At 35.8% G+C, this 17,213-nt stretch overlaps 1 protein-coding gene and 1 long non-coding RNA gene across 2 annotated transcripts; one reads left to right on the top strand and one right to left on the bottom strand.

Annotated features, from left to right (window-relative positions):
• Positions 1-8,594: 8,594 nt before the first annotated feature.
• On the bottom strand, positions 8,595-11,378 carry LOC144428272 (uncharacterized). The gene is made up of 3 exons (XR_013478233.1): positions 10,943-11,378; positions 9,165-9,271; positions 8,595-8,824 (listed from the first exon to the last, which is right to left on the bottom strand). It is a non-coding gene; the product is annotated as an uncharacterized LOC144428272 (long non-coding RNA).
• Positions 11,379-11,656: 278 nt separating this feature from the next.
• Positions 11,657-16,719, top strand: LOC120339978 (uncharacterized). The gene is made up of 9 exons (XM_039408231.2): positions 11,657-12,011; positions 12,159-12,236; positions 12,410-12,448; positions 12,697-12,859; positions 12,994-13,270; positions 13,663-13,747; positions 13,917-14,076; positions 14,525-14,679; positions 15,717-16,719. Exons 1-9 carry the CDS (start codon positions 11,936-11,938, stop codon positions 15,899-15,901), a joined length of 1,218 nt encoding a protein of 405 aa, XP_039264165.1. The 5' UTR covers positions 11,657-11,935; the 3' UTR covers positions 15,902-16,719.
• Positions 16,720-17,213: the final 494 nt, after the last annotated feature.

Below are 17,213 nucleotides of genomic sequence, written 5' to 3'. Positions count from 1 at the left end.
GGGTACTTACCAATACAGTTAGTGATATTCTTTGAAATTTTTGAATTGAATGCCACAGGAGATAAATTTGCGATGACGTAATCATTTTTAAAAAAATTGTACATTATAAAAATGATTTGTACCTGAGATGTCAGTTAACGGTTAAAATAAATCGTAACCGTTAACCATCTAAAATCGGTTAACCGATTAACCATTCCCAGCCCTAGACTATCAACCAATCTCTTTTTGACTTTTTGACGTGGTGATTCTCTGGTGCTTGTTATGTGACAGGGGTGGCATTGGTCGTAGCATCCGGCAAGGAATTGTGTGGATAGCATTTCATTGTGGGCCTTCACTGACAGCAACTTTGTGTCTCGGTGGAGATGGCTTTCGGTGGCCATGAGGTGACATCTTATTAAGAGCCGCATTTTGCTTTCGTTGTAGGGAGTTCCAGTGCGTGTCGCTGAGCTGTCCAAATTGGTGCAACATAATTTATCACGGATCGACCGATAGCTTTGTAAATGGGGAGGAATGTATTCTTGTCTTTATCCCATGTAGTTCCCGCGAGTGACTTTAGAACAGGGTGGTCCAAAACCAAGCCCGAGGGCCACATGTGGCCCGCCGCTTCATAATATGTGGCCCGCGTCGCATTTGCTGGAGGATAATCAAAAAATCGCATTTTGTGTTGTTTCATCATACAAATAGGCCAGAAAAATCTTTTGACATATTTTTACATCATGAATGTCACTGAATTGAGTAGTGTTATGACTAGCTGAGGCAACTAGCAAAGGATGTTGTGCTTGGCAGTCTAAAATGTTAACTGACCCTCTATCTTTTCGGTTAGGAATATATATATGCTTACGACATAGGCATCATAGAAAACTGAAAATCGAATGCGGAATCTTTTAGCCTAGGTTGGATATGCCCGATAACTAAATATTAATGTTATGCCGTGCAGTTTGTTTGAAACCAGCCTGAACAGTATTACAAAAAATACTGCATATATGTCAGAAAATTTGGTAATTACCTTCATGTACGGCACATTTGGTAATCAATCAATCTGCGGTTATTTGTAGCTCAATATATATATTAAATTATTATGTGTTATGTGAAATTAATGCTGGCCAATTCAAACAGATTTGGTATGTAAAATATCACAATGCTTGCTTGATATGTCGGCAAGTTGTGTCGACAATGGATTTTGCTTTGAGAATATTATCGATGCACTTACAAATCATTTACATTTGCGGAAGCACTCGAAATCTTACATCAATTGTAGATATAGAAAGACTTTTGCACGTTCCGGCGACTTTGCTGGTGGTTTATGTATATTTCATCTTAATAAATGACAAATAATTTCAATGTGTGTGCAAGAAAAGTGTTTGTTTTGCATTGTTTATCTATTCTTGGTACTATTGTTGCCGGTGAACAATGCAAAACTAATTTTGTGGCCCACGAAGCTGACAATCTTGGACCTCCCTGCTTTAGAACATTGTTGCGGCTTTGAACTCGGTCGTTCACACTGCTGGCGTGTGCTGCAAAAGTGTAGTTGCTATCGAAAACCATGCCCAGAATCCTCCGTCGTTACACAGTTGGCTGTGGCAACCTGCTAAGATACAGATTAAACAGTGCTGGTGAAAGAACTCCGCATTGGGGCACGCCCTGTATCATGAGCCGGTGTTTTGACCTGGCGTTGCAAAATTCAACAAAGGTTTGCCGGCCGTGTAGGTAGTTGCTGAACCATCTTTTGACAGTTGATGGTAAATTAGTGGATGCTACGTCCTGCAAGAGAATTTCGTGGCTTATAGTGTCAAAAGCTTTGGAGAGATCCAGTGTTTGACTACCAAGAAGAATGGATCTACCCTATGAGGATGTCCAACCGAAGCCTCTCCGCCATTCCGGAAGAATAAAGTTTCTCAACCCCACCCTCCATGTCTGTGTTTTTTGGTTCCGGGAGTGGCTGCAGCCGGCCCTGCTCCTCTCCCTTCTGCGAAGGGCAGCCATTGAGCCCATCACGCATGCCCAAACGAGGGACAGGGCACTCTCGATCATGACCGAACGAATCCCAAAAGAATTTAATATCCTGCTATTGAACTGTAATGGCATCGGTCAAAAAATCGACGAAATCGTTAGAATAATGTGGAATCACAACATCCTACTTGCAGCCGCCCAGAAAACTAAATTAACCAGCCGTTTAAAATTTTTGACGAAAGCCGGTAGCTCATCGGTAATCCGTTCTGATCGTACTGGTAAACTTAGTGGTGTATTTTGCAGTATAGTATCCATCCCCTGCCACAACCGGCACCAGGTGATCAGCACCTGGAACAGCAAGGCATATGCATCCGATCCGGAACAACAAAAATTAAGGTCATCAATATTCTTTCCGAAAGCAGCTGCACCGCGGGATTCCAAGCAAGCTTCAATCATCTACACTCACTGACCAATGCTTTCATCCCAGACGACGTTAATGCTCATCATGCATCATGGTTTTCAGAATGCACTGAAGACCGTCGGGGACATGAACGGTCGGAAGAAATCGATTCATCAGCCCTTGGAATTTTGAACGAAAACTTGCCTACAAGAGAGACAGCCAACTGCCGTAGCTCCCAGCATATCTCTTTCTGCAGCGGATCTCTAATCTGTTACTGTACGTGGGAAGCAAAGAAAAGACTCAACTCTGACCACCTCCCGATCGTTATCGAATTACAATGTGAAGTGACTAGAATCACCGCGCTGAACCGCTTCTCCATCAACTTCAGGAAAGCAGACTGGGAAGGCTTCGGAGATTACGATGAAGAATGAGTTGAGCACCTGGGCGAGCCCAAATATGTCCGGTCAAACGAGAATCACCTACGGAAAATTCTTAAAGACGCGCTAGAGAAATATATTCCGGTTGGCACGATCAAAGAACCTCGAATAAACTTCCCAACCAAAGCTGCAAAACTTGCTGATGAACATCACACCCTCAGAACCACCGACTCGTAAATCCTAGAATTCAAGATCTATCCCACTAGGTTGAAACCCTAGTCATTGAGCATAAACGGGCAAAATGGCTAGAGCACCTGGAAAAAAGGAGTAAAGAACCTTTGGTCCACAGTAAAAAGTCTCACTTGCCCAACAAAATGTAAAAATAACGTCGAAATTAGCTTCAACGCGATAAACCCATCAGCAGCAGCAAGTAATGCACAACACTCTTCAATCGACAATTTACACCACATCCAGATGAAAAACTGGAAGGAAAGTAGAGTGGCACCACAACTCCGCAAAATCGACGATGAAGGAGATTTTCCAGAATGCTCATACGCTAAATATGCCATAATAGTCGGTTTTACTCCATATGGCTAGACTGGACAGACCTGACTAGGATCTAATCTACACGCCTAATTCCTCCGTCTTCATTCGAATTGTTATAACCCGGAGTCGGAGTTTGTCATGTTTTCAGTCGGAGTCCGAGGCAAAGTTGCATTTTGAAACTGAATGTCTGAGTCGGAATTCATGCTTTTAACTGATACATATATATATACTCGAAATCACTTTTTTTACGTAGACTCAAAAAGAAATATAGCCGACTATGCGCTCTGGCAGTCTATCTACGCGTCAAAGTTAATATTATATATTTGACATGTAAAATCAGTTAATAACTATCTGAAAGCAAAAGTGTGGGTAAATATTAGTCCCACTGAAGACACTCCAATGTGCAAAAATAGTGATGCAATGAGTCAACTGAGTAGACAGCCATGAGAAGGTGCTCAATAACCCTCAAGGCACTTTCTGCGGCAAGTTGATTTACGGAATGTCCTGCAGCAATGGCGAAAACGATTATTTTACTGCTATCGGCCATAAATATGCTAGAGCTAGAAATCGAAATGCTTCACAAATGCTGGAATTGCTTACCAAAAATCTCCCTATTTTACAAATACTTTTTCCAACAAATTTCCTACAAATCGTCTTCCATTCAGGAATTCCCGTGTCAATAAAGTCAGGAAAGTAGTTTTCAAATTCATGTTTCGCCATTCATTTTTATTTGTTCTTAGTTGAAGAAAGAATCTGGATTGGGAAACGGTTCATTCTTGTAAATGCCGATACCACACACTAACTTCCCGGATGGAATTAAAGTTAGCTTAAATGTAGGGATAGTTTTATGGTACCAATTGCCATCTGAATGTCCTACTCCCCAATGGGCTGCATTTGACACCGGGTTTGATTTTTATGGACAGCTGAAAAAGATGTGTACAGTAGTGTACTGCCAATCAAGTGCAATGTTCGTGTAAAGACTGTTTTTTTTACTATTGAGATCAAACGTTTCTAGCCTAAATAAAAATGGCCAAGAGTGCCAAGAACAATGTAGCGTTTTGTTATAAAAATTAAAAAAAAAAAAAACTAAAAAGCGTGCCACAGTGATGGTGTTAAAAATATAATAGTATAAATACAAGCAATAGTAATATTGAGTAAAAAAGGAACAGTTGAATGAATTCGGATAACATAACATGTATAAGAAAAGACAGCAAACCAGCCATTGTGAAGGGTGCGGTAACTCTGCGTCCCGATTAAAAAGTGTCGGTTGCACAGGTCGAGGGTAGCAGCAATCAAACTATTCGGTAGAAATCCCTGAAGTTGTTCACACCCGCTTGTAGTCGGATAACATGATTTAAAATGATAGAGATCAGTGTAAAGTTGTTGAACGGAATGGCCGTGACAACTGGGAATTGCAGTATTTGAAACTGACACTAGCGTTCGATGTCTCCCTGAGATATATATTTATGTTGCAAGGCTATAGGGTAGGGTGCAAGTATATCAACAACAAGTGCACATATACTATATTCCTCAGTGTTCCCTTCCTAGGAAAGGCTAAATCAATGTTGACTATACACCTTGGACACAAAAGCCAGTCAAGGGCAATAGCAAACGCTCAGGGTTTGACAAGACAACGGTCCAGATGCCAAGGCGTCTAGAATGGAGGAAAATTCCGGCCATGCTTTTCGGGAAACATGAATCAAAGCCCAGTAGGAAATCCGGGATCGTCCGGCAATAGCTTTCACTCCCAAGAAGAGCTCTCGATCAGTGGACTCAAAACGAGAACCTGACAGTTGGAGGTGAGGCTGTCGACTGCTGTTTAGGCTACTGGTTGGTTTAGTTGCTCGCGCCCACTTGTGACGCTATCGCTCTGACATAAAAGCACATCCCATACTTGATTTAATTTTAATAGCGGTAATTTGTTTGATACAATTATTAAGCCTGCTTACGGTATATACAGGATACATGACATGTTTTTTTTAATATGTCAACGTGAATGCTCCGCAATGTTTGTTTTGCAGATATTATCGGAAATTAAGTTTGTCTGAATTTTCCAACCTTATCTTTCCGAAAGTTTTTTAAAAAAAGTTTTAGATGTTGCATTTGTTTTGTTGCGAGTTCTCAATCTATATTTTTACAAACAAAAATGACTTCATACAAAACGTTTATTCCTAAAAACTCAAGATATATATGTTGAATTATCTATAACTGTAGTCTCGCGTAATCTACTCAAGACTCAAGAGTACTGCGTATCACAATTATGGCTGGTTTGAGCATCTCATTGCGCGTCAGCGCTCGGAACTTTGCCTTGATATAAGTTTTCTTGATGCAAATGTGCGTAATCAAATTGCAAAAAGCATATTTTCTAAAGAATCGGGCTTCAAATGGCCTTTTTTGTTTTGTGTTTTTGGAAATTCATTCCAGAGACGCCATACCCTTCAGATGTGTGCTTTACCTCATTCCCCAAGAGGTTGCGAGATTTCAGAAGTATCTAACAACCCCACTGTGATTATTAACATTTGTCATTAACTAAACAGCTTTATTTGCAAATCTCTTTTATAGAATCTTTTTCATTCAGTTTCCTCACTTGGCATTACACAACGCATAAGTTATGACGCTATTCATACAATTTTTAGAGGACTTTGTGCATTTACGGGAAGGAGGAGAAATAATTTTGGCGTCAAAACATTGGGGGAAAGACTAGAAACTATCATTATTTCCGTTGTTGGAGGATTTAATCGAAGAACTGAATTGACAGTACGGTTAATTGTTAGTGTCAATTCATACAGTGGTAGTTCTTCAGCAATTAGATATACAATGACTTAACGTTGTGGTTTAATTTCTCGGGCGTCAGTTATTATTTGCTATAGCTGAAATTGACTATTTTTTGTTATTGTTATCGAAATGCTTTATGAGATTTCGTTTACATTTTGTTCTCAATATCAAAGGAATGATCTATACGAAACATACAGTATGAAATTATCCAAAAGTCCGTAGGAATTACACATGATCCAAATATAGCCTGTATATAGTGGAAAATTGCTATCATGCGGTGACTTTATGGGCAATGTGCACTCGATACACAGACTTCGACGTTCCATGCTTGTAAAAAGTATTAGGTATTTTTCTTTTCTTCAGAGTTTAGATGCTATATAAAACTATATTTTTTCAAGCTTGTGAATTTTTGTAAATACTTCATTCAAACTTAAAAAGTAGTATAGTACCTTATACGCAGCATGGAACGGGACGTAACAACCTTTTTTAATTTTATTACTACATCCAGATATTTTTCTTCGTGAAAAATAAAACAAGTCTTAGGGTTATAATCTTATTTTACATTATGGTACAAATATCAGTGTTCTCGTGAAGTAATAATTTTGCTATAATAAAAACCAAAATTAATTTGCATCGATCTATTCGCACGACCATGCTTCTCAATTTGTTTCAACCTATTTTGTTAAGCTGTATGTATACCTATGAAACAAAGTATTTCAGAATATTACACCGGTAGCGCGATTATTTGCACAGGAAACATGTTCGCCTCTGACAACATTACACGACCGCAGGCCAAGCGGTCAATGAGGGTCGCACATCAAAAATATCAGTATTTTACAACTGAGTCGCATAGTAATTCTACCCACTAACCGATATAGAATCATATGAGAAATACAGCGTGTATAAGGACGTATTTCTTAAAATAACTCATGAAGGTATTTTTTCAGATGATCCGTGCTTGAATTTCAGTGAAATGCTATTGATATACGAGTATTTTCGTTGAAGCAACTGTCTTAATCTGTAGACATTCGCCGGTGAATTTGTTTCACAAGAAAATGTCTAATTGGTCTTGTCGGTTCGACCTAAAATTGCGCTAATTGCGACGATATCAAGTAGAGAGAAAGTGTTGTTACCTTATTACAATGTTACTTTCCGATTAGTTTCAAGTTATGTGTTATTTTGGGCCCGAAAGAATGCAAGCTGTCTCCATTGTAAATGACATCAAAATATTTCAATTGTTGAGCTCGTTCATGTAGTGGTGAAAAACACTTTAAAAGCCAGCCATAATTAAAATCATTAATCCGGATGCACTAGACATCTTGAAACAACTCTTTGTTTCTTCCGGCACTCGACTAACAGAGCCATGGCGATACATAATGACTTTACGTATGGGACATAATAATTATACTCGAGTATCTGAGTCTGAAAACATCATTTTATTCACAAAATATTGTTGAATTATCACGTGTTATGTTGGGGATCGATATCCGTATATATTCTGTCTTAAAATAATCCACAACACATTGTTAACTCTTTCTTTTGTATCTCAGTTCTGGTAACTGTTCTTTCAATGTATTTCAATAAAGTAACAAATATACTGAACCCGTTTTCATAATTGCCATTTCTACTCTACAGGTCAAATTTCATTACTTATTATAATGTGTTTGTCCATCTTTCGAGCCAACAAAGGGTTAATCATTTTGAGTGTGGGAAAGGTTGTCAAGATGAAAGTTGTCAACGAAATTACTTTTAAACTTCTTAATTGTAGGCTTTCTATGAAAAGCAATAAATGAGAATGAAATTCCTTAATCGAAATTGCGCATCCAAAGTAAAAAATGACGGAGGATTAAATACTCGAAGTTGCGGTTAAAATCATGTTCTGATTAACTCGGCCTAAGATTGCGGTTTGTAATAATAAATTAAGGCCCTCAATTTATACAGAAAAATATCATCATATCATTATGTCATATATGCCTATTGTTCACGATTTAGGGATAAGTAAGGGGTATATTTAAAACCAATGTTATTTCCCAATTACAATAAATCGCAAAAAGAGACAATAAGAATTTTGAGTCTTGTATGCTTCATCCATTGTCTATGTCCAAAAATGTTGAAAAGATAAAGACTAATATCGGTTATTTATTTCAAAGCACCTTACGGTAGCATGAGTCTTTCACCTACAAGAATGAAATAATACAACGTCCTAAAACTTGACAATATTTAATAATCGTAATTTTGAATATTCTTTCAGTCGTCGTCTTTAACCAAACAACATGTATAAATGTCTGCGAAAACTATAAGCGGACATGGCATAAACCTGGTTTGTGGGTTTCACCAAACATATTCGAAATCATAACGTCGCTTGGATTCCACATGTAATATACGGTCGCGGATCAGTATCATTTTCATAAAGAATTGAGATGTAATAAAGTCCTGTCCTATTATGGTCTCCAAGATAAGCCAAAATTGACTCTATCTTTTCAAGTGAGATATGAAGTATAAACAAGTATCCGTGGCAGTTTGAGCTGGAACCGTTTTTTAATATATTGTATAATGTAATTTATGAAATTTCATCACTTCGATCGGTGAGAAACTCATTGACTTGTGAAAGTCGGGATTACGGAAGGATTGTGACCTGCCTTATTAAGGGATATAACTTTTAATGAAACACCTGCCGTTACCTGGAGGTCCGTGATGGCAAAATTGTTGTTTGGCATTTGAGTATAACCGACATATCTCCACAAAAATTTTGAAATATTTTGTTGATTACATTGGACTGTCAAAAGAAATGGAGAAAAATAATTTGAAATTATTTGCAACTATTCTTTTCTTTTTGAAATTCTGTTCCAAGCGAATACGATGAGGCCATGAAAAGGTATGAACGACGCAAACTAAATATTATTTTCTAATTGATAAATCCAATATTTTGCTTTAACCGGTGTTCTCAAGCGGGTGCAGTCAAGGGTCACGTCAGTTAAGTTCAAGGATTCCGCAAATTTGCAGTCAGATCCGAGATTCTGTATTATCATATGTATATATATCATTTAAATATAATCATATACTTATTAGGTTTTTCATTATTATCAAACTTGCTATACTTTATCGGAATAAATTACCTGTATTTTTTTAAACTTGGAAGAGTTCAATGGTAATTTCTATCTGAATCAATTTCATTATCATTAGACGTTTTCTGGTATGTAGTTGGTTGACAATAGCGAAGAAGCTGCAAAATGAGATACAAATATGCTGTATTGTGTATTTTTGCTGTTTGATTTATTAATTTTAACAGAAGGAATTGGTCGACTTTATCCAAACTTTCCGGTTACAAAATGCTTGTTATTACCACCGAGAATGGCCAATTGGATCAGCCGCAATTCCATCTACTAGAAAAAAGATACTTTTGAAACTATGTGGCATGAGTCAGGCTAGAAAAATTGTTCAGCGAGAGTGCCAATAATCACGAACTAAAATACAGGCTCTATCTAAATCTCACCCTCATTTCATACATGATTCTGTTACTATTTTCTGACCGATAACGAATATCGATTTTTAATAAATAGTTTAAACATGAACTTAATTATGGTTTGTGAAATAAGTAGTTTGTTCCTCAATCTTTGTGAAGAAATACCAATACGCAATTACAACTAAATATAGTACGAACGTTCTACGCACATATTCCCACAGTAATATTAAGTAATTAGCGAACGTAGTCAATTATAATGCCTTTCGATACATTCACGAGGGTGATCATTGCGCTACATTTGAAACTTGGAAAATATTTTGGTTCCGCTCAACAACAATGCATTTATTTAATCTTTTGATTGGTCTGTTAAACTTTCAGTTCAACTAACAACAGTTCAACCTTTGCTGTTGATTCATAAGTAGGATTAAATTGAAGACTATTTTATACAAGTGATTCAGCGGTGCAACAAAGAAAAGCTTGAAAAGATTAGTAGTATTTCAGATTATAAATTACCAAATTACAAAAAAATACATACTGTTTGGTAAATATTTTAAATAAAGAGAATCTTAAGAATCGTCTTCAGTCAGTTTCAAAAGATATTTCGATGTGCGGTTGATTGAAAAAGGTTTTATCATCAATAATTTGCATTGGGAAACTTGACAAAGATTTTATATTGGCAATTTTGTGGAGCTAACGTCAAGTCGAAACGCGAGTAACGTAACGCCGGCCAGCGACTCCCAATATGTCTTCTATATACTTACTCAAGTCTGAAAAGAACTTTGTTAATTTCTTAGCCATAAACTGTTGAGAAGATCAACTCAAATATTCCGGTATTTCAAGTTACTCAAAAATCGGATGGAAATTGGCATATTTTCATTTACGTAACGGATGTCCGTACTACCCCGGCTAATATAACGTTTTCATATCTCCAGATTAAGAAGGGTGCCAATTTTCCACTTGGAGAGTATCATACTTTTTTTGAATACAGGAAGGTATACCAGCACACATCTTCTAAATCACCCATAGTCGCATGAACGAAATGCATGACGTTCTCCTGTGCGATTATCATTATTACTTAGCGACACGATAGAGACGGAAGTTCTGTTGCCAAGGGTGTATCGACTTTGGAATTGAACTTGAATTACGTGTTAAAGGGTGGGAAATCCCACAAAACGCCGTGGGAATTCTCTATGTCTGTGTCGCATTAAAGTATGAAATTTAAAATCCTCACGTGACCAATTAAATGACATTGACGGCTATAATAGAATGAGCTGTATGTATTTTACATAACTATTACAAACTTGTTGACTTTGTGATAAACCGAATGATATAATTGAGGTCTACACAATAATGATTGTTGGCTACCAAAGAGTGACCCGATACCAACTGAGGATTACTTCATTTATAATATTTCATTATATTGAAACTTACCTCTTTTAAATCGGACGATATAATCAGGTTTAGTGCATTGCCAAGCACATATCGAAAAAGTGTCGCCATTTTATAGATATAAAAATGTAGGCTATACGGAGACAAACATATTGAAATATTGTTCATTTGTTTCAACATGAACAGACACATTAAAACCAAGACCCCAGAAATTAATGTTAGGTATTTTCTAAGGATTCCCGATATCCCAAAAAAGTAGTTAAAATAAACGAGGTACTTTCTGTAAATACACAAAAAATAATTGTTAGGAATGGTAGTTCCGTAAATTGATAAATATTAGTAATGGCAATTAAGAAGAGCATCGTGGACCGATAATCAACAAGAAAATTACAGTTATCGGAGATAATAGATTGTGATTTTCAGTTCAATATCTGTATATTTGCCAGATGATAATGACAGGGTTTTATTTTGCTCTATATCAGCGCAAGCGATAATGATAAAGACTAATAAAATGAGATATGCCTACAACCTTGCGATTAGCCTAAACGAGAGGCGAAATTTGTAAGATAGAACGTCGTACGAGAGAAGAGATATCAGGACGCAACTGAAACCGTCGCGGGAAAAAAGTGCGCGTAATGCGATATATGTAAGCTTGCAATTGGCAAGGAGTATTATTAATGATTGTACGAGTCAAGAATACGAACTCGAGTAATACCTGTAATTTATATTCTATCGATTGCATTCAAATGCAATAGTACTAATATTATTTCTAAGAAGTAAATGAATCATTTCGTAGATTTACAAATCTTCAACTCTTAGAAAAGTGCCCACAGCGCAGAGGGCGGAGTTTGAGATTTACAGAATTCCAACGAATTTGAAGATTAACTGAAGTAGGTCAGATTAGGGAGTCGCATATTTGATAGATTAAGTGTATGAAATTTGAAATGTTCTGAAATTTGTTGTCTTTTTCGCAGTTTGATTGGTAAACCTTTTAACACTTACTATTCAACTAAGAATATTTATAGGAAGATTAATATGAGCGCACCTACAGCTTCACTTTTTCAGTCGCCTACAGCTACAGGTACCGGCAGCCTGGGTGACTATTATTTAGGTAAGTCTATCATTTATTTTGTGACTTGAAAGTGTTTTTAAATATATGTACAAAGAATTATTTCTTCACTATTCAGTAATGCATCTGGATGTCATACACAGTCAGTATGATTATAATTGTTAATAATTAATCTTACTTATCATATAGGTGTAGGAGCACCGTTATTACAACATCATCACGCAAGCGCGTTTGTGAGCAAAATGCAACACAAAACCCACAATCAAGGTAAGTTAAAAAATAACTCGATCGTTCAAATTTGCGAATACTTTGAGATGATTAAAATGAAACTTTATTAAATAAGGTTTTATAGCATAGCATTTCAAGAAATATAATTTCTAAATTCTAATTGCATCATTAGTTTGTACTTCTTTCAACACCCTTTGTTTTTTTCTACTCAGCGTCATCTCCAGTTTCTCCCAGCAACAGCCAAAATACAGGTAAGAAACCACTTTACATTATTTGTGTCTTTTCTGTTGTATAAACTAGTGTTTCAAAAAAAAACCTCGGAAGAAGTTCCGGTAATCTGATATATTTATGGAATGCGACTTAACCCTATGTGCCTTCTGTGTACAGTCCCATAAAACGATTTCATTTTTGATAAAATATTAAAAATATACCGGTAGGTTGAAAAATTCACTTTTATAAATGTACTTCCACTCAATTGAATCGGGTTTTTTCATTTTAGGATCTGGATCGCCCACGGAAAGTAATTGTTCCACAACATCTTCGCCGTATCATATCACACCACCACCAACTTCCCCACCAGGCATGCTCTATCCACACTCAACATTAGAATCAGCAACATACCTTGTATCATCAGCACCTTCAAGCAGAACTTTAACTAACAGGTAAAGTATATTCAGTTACTTAATAGTATGGTACTGGGGGTGTACGGATGATGCATTTTCTGGCAATATTCAATCTTATATTAGTTAGAATTTTGATGATATATGTATAATAATATTTTCATTTTCATTACCAGTAACAGCTACCCTGGAGTTTCGAGTTCATACGGATCAAAAGCATATGAAGTATGGTATCAGAAGCCGTCGAACAATATCAATGTAGAAGGCGTAACAAATTCTTCTCCAAATACGGCATTAGGAACTTATTCAAATTCAAGCCCTAGTACTGGAAGTACTACGTCATCTAGTTATGTAACTTCTGCCGCAGCGTATGCTCACACCAATCCATGGGAAGCAGCATTACATTCAACTAATACCTGGTTTGAAATGCAAAGTCTACAACATCACCAGCAGGTAAAGAATTTGTTCATCTATTCAGTGATTGCAAAATGGTTTCTGAGGCTTTTATTCTTTTCTGCCTCCAATACCAGATAAATAATAACTACGAATCTTCACAAAATTGTCACAGCGTGATTAATGATGTTTACCAGTTATCATAATTATCAATATATGTAATAATTATATTATGAGGTAAAAGGTATACTTATGTACAACAAAAAATCTCTCTAATGTAAACATATTTTAATTGAGGTTAGATTTGTAAATCGTTTTATAAATAAAAGTTTGTTTAGGGAAGAGTAACGAGCTTTTTCGGAACAAAGGTTTTATTACCAAAAATGTTTTACCAACTAGCAAAACGTTTCTAAATTTGTGTCGGTAATATGGTGTTCATAATATTTTTATAGATGGCAGCGGCAGCATACCCGTCTGAATATCACCATTCGTTTTCTGCCGCACCTCTAACATCACTAGGAAGTTTATCCACAGCAGGTATGTAATTTCTCATATTTTTGTTATAAAATCGAAACTCTGTATGAAAAATAAAACCTTTTGAATCATTGTTTCGTGGAATAGAATATTTTCTACTACAAAGTACTGTGTGTGGAAATAATAGTTTTCTATTTTCACAGAATCATGAATAATTTATTTTTTTGTTTAGCTCAACATCACAACCCATACGACACCTTCAAGCCTGTACTTCCAGGCACAACTGGAAGTATGTATTCTTCAGAACCCGCACCCCCACCTGCACTTCCGGCTATGATCCCAACTCCTTCAATACCGGGACCAACACGTTCAACTCGTCGATATTCTGGACGGTAAATTTCTTTACAGATGTTTATTCTTAAAACCATTGTAATTAGGATTAGTTTTTACATCCTGTTACACACTTTCGTTCATAAAAAGACAATTCACGAACAGGCATTTAAGCGCAAGGTGTTTTTTATTAGTGAAAATGCCAGCAAAAAATTTCTTTCATGGCCAATGTAATTTTCACCCCTAAGATGTTATTTTCTCCGGAATTTCGTTTACCCAAACATCTGTGATATTTTTAAAATCTCTTGTTTCATAAGTCGCCTGCATTTAGCTTCTGGTTTTGGTTGAGGATTTTTTTTCACAATACTTGCTTATAGCACAATACCTATTGAAAAATAAGAATGAAAGAATGGGTGTTCGTTATATAATGACTGATTTCGTATTGAATATAGTCATACGAAAATCAAAATGGCGCTTATCTGGATTTGACATATAACATTATTATTTCAGATCGATTTGTGAATGCCCAAATTGTCAAGAAGCCGAGCGATTAGGACCAGCTGCTTCATCATTTAAACCTAAAGTTCACAGTTGCCATATTCCTGGTTGTGGAAAGGTCTACAATAAAACATCACATTTGAAGGCTCATCTAAGATGGCACACAGGTACCATTATTATTTATTTTATGTATCGTTAAATTATATCGTCAGAAGTATTATGCTGGGCCTTGTTCGAAGTGAAAGGCGTGATTACGCGTCAAAAAAGTATGTTTACCACCATTTTGCGGATAACCGTATATATTTCGAGGACTTTTGTCTGCAATTTAAGTGGACATCTTAAACAAATGATACATGATTGAAAGATATTTAAATGTCTTCTTTATTATAATCCTATTTCTATCAAGTTAATATTCGACCGACAAAACAACCATTTTATGAGAATGTCCAACGACAACAATTCCACTTTAACCGCGACGTTCAACTTTCCCAGACTATTATTTCAAATTTCCGGCATTTTCTCTCTTAAACGATCTTCATTATGTAAAAATGGAAGGTAGAATTAACGCCTTTGGTCTTTGTAACATCATTTTGAGCGTGTGACCCGAACACTTAAGCACCTGACAACTAATTTTAAATTACTGCCTTGTTCGATAATTAAATCGAGCGTCGTTATTTTATTTTTTATTTTACTAATGCCTTAACGTAACGTACTACAAAATGATAGAAGAGTCAAATAAACCTAGTTTCACAATTTTTTGATAAAGTTAATTTGAAATTGCGAACCAAGAAGATGTAGTTTTTAATTATAAATAATCGATTACGCATAGCGAAGAAAAATATTTATATGCTTACACAATGTAAATTTATCAAAATCATCATAAAAAAGACCAATCTGTAGTTTGGTTGGCGCTTGGGCAAAAGTATTTAGTATACCTCGAATATTTTTGACTGTTGCTATCATATAACAAATATAAGCCTTGGAATATATGAACTATTTTCGCACTTAAGTTTTCTACTTATGGTATTTGAAATTTGTGTCGATTGAATTATGATCAAATTCGGTCGTCTGAGAAATTTAGATTGTTCGTTGTGTTCTATCGACAAAAGTCGTTATCATAATAAACACACCAATTGAAGTCAATTGTCCTTAGTACTCTCGGCGCCCAGGAAAATGTAATCCATGCTATTTTCTTACACTACAGGGGAGAAGAGATTTGCATGTCCCGTGTGCAACAAGAGATTTCAACGAAGTGATCATCTCAGCAAACACGTAAAAACCCATACTACCACTGGTCAGGAGAACGGAAACACAAAAATGAACGGAGTGAAAGTTGAACCGACCGCAGTGGCTGGGGCAGCTGAAAATGTAACTGGCCGCGCAAAGTAGAGGTTTAAATAATACACAATAATAGGAGTGATTATATGTTAAACAGAACAGCGGGTATGAGTATATGGAGCCTGATTGAAATTGAGATACAACTCACAAAGTGTATGCATCAAGGTGAAATGAAGTCGTCCACTTTTAGTAGCATATGTCAAGGCGTTCATTGCGGATTTTCTACGACACAGGCATAATGAGCAAAGTTACATTTCGTATTGACTTTAATTGTTTGGACTGGTCTAACAATATTATATACGACCGTCAACGAAAACACTGTAATAAAACACCCACAATTAATTGACATTTTTGGTGACGAATAAAAATTGTGTTTTCAGTTTAGATATAGATACTAGAACCCATATTAACGATCTAGCAATGGTCCATATTAGAGTGAATATATAAATATATATTGGGATTACGTAACCGATTGACTGTGAATTATTGGTTAATTTTGTGCACATTTTATAATAAACCTCCACGTCACAAAGAAAATATGTTATCGAATTAGGTGTTCATGCAAAATAAAATTGTCTCTAAATTTTAACCAAACAAATTTAATTTGGATTTTAAGCTTTTAATTCACGTATAATGACCGTATGTATTAAAATGATAATCACATAATTAGTCGCATCGTAAGAAGAAAAAAAACTGCTGAATTGATTTTTATGTTTATTTATATAATTTATACATTTTTGTTATCATATTTTGTTGAATTGTATTAATTTTGGTTTGTATATTTGAAAGTTTCTCTGAATTTGTTTGATTTTTGTTCATTTATTTCTTTTGCACATTTTCAATAAAAAAAGCATGTATCAAAAGGGATCATTCTCTTTCAAAACTTGATAGAGTAAAGAAATGAGTTTTATGTAATTAAACCTGGACAAATTTATTTACTTTAAGATTGTGGTTGATAGTTACAGAATTAATAATTGACGACATGGCCAAAATTATTTCATTTATACAAACGGAAGATTGTTTTCCAGTTCTTGTGACTACGATAGAATAATTAAAATTCTCAAGTGTGGCGTGATGTTGTAATATAGGTAAATAGAACCAACCTGTTTCAGATATGGGTTATACAGAGCTGGATTGAGGGAACAGTGGGGCCCTATCTATTAACTTCAATGGGGTCATTAGAAATCTGTGGTGGTATGGAATGCATAACTAAATAAATTTAAAGATTCTTTCGCTATCATAATATTCACTTCAGTCGACTTTATGTAATAAAATTATCGCCAATAATTTATAAAAAATTGCTCTTAAATCACCCCTAAACTTATGCAAATAAGTTTACCAAAAATTTTATCGTGTGCGATAT

This window comes from Styela clava, chromosome 1 (genome assembly GCF_964204865.1).
Source record: "Styela clava chromosome 1, kaStyClav1.hap1.2, whole genome shotgun sequence".
NCBI classification, from domain to species: domain Eukaryota; kingdom Metazoa; phylum Chordata; class Ascidiacea; order Stolidobranchia; family Styelidae; genus Styela; species Styela clava.
The sequence above is the reverse complement of the archived record's forward strand: the minus strand, read 5'-3'. Positions and strand labels throughout refer to the sequence as shown.

Bases quoted from the DNA above. Each gene is read 5' to 3' on its own strand.
- LOC120339978 (XM_039408231.2), top strand. From the start codon at position 11,936: ATGAGCGCACCTACAGCTTCACTTTTTCAGTCGCCTACAGCTACAGGT. The intron at 12,449-12,696 runs GTAAGAAACCAC...TTTTCATTTTAG, and splicing joins CAGCAACAGCCAAAATACAG to GATCTGGATCGCCCACGGAA. The intron at 12,860-12,993 runs GTAAAGTATATT...TTTCATTACCAG, and splicing joins AGCAGAACTTTAACTAACAG to TAACAGCTACCCTGGAGTTT.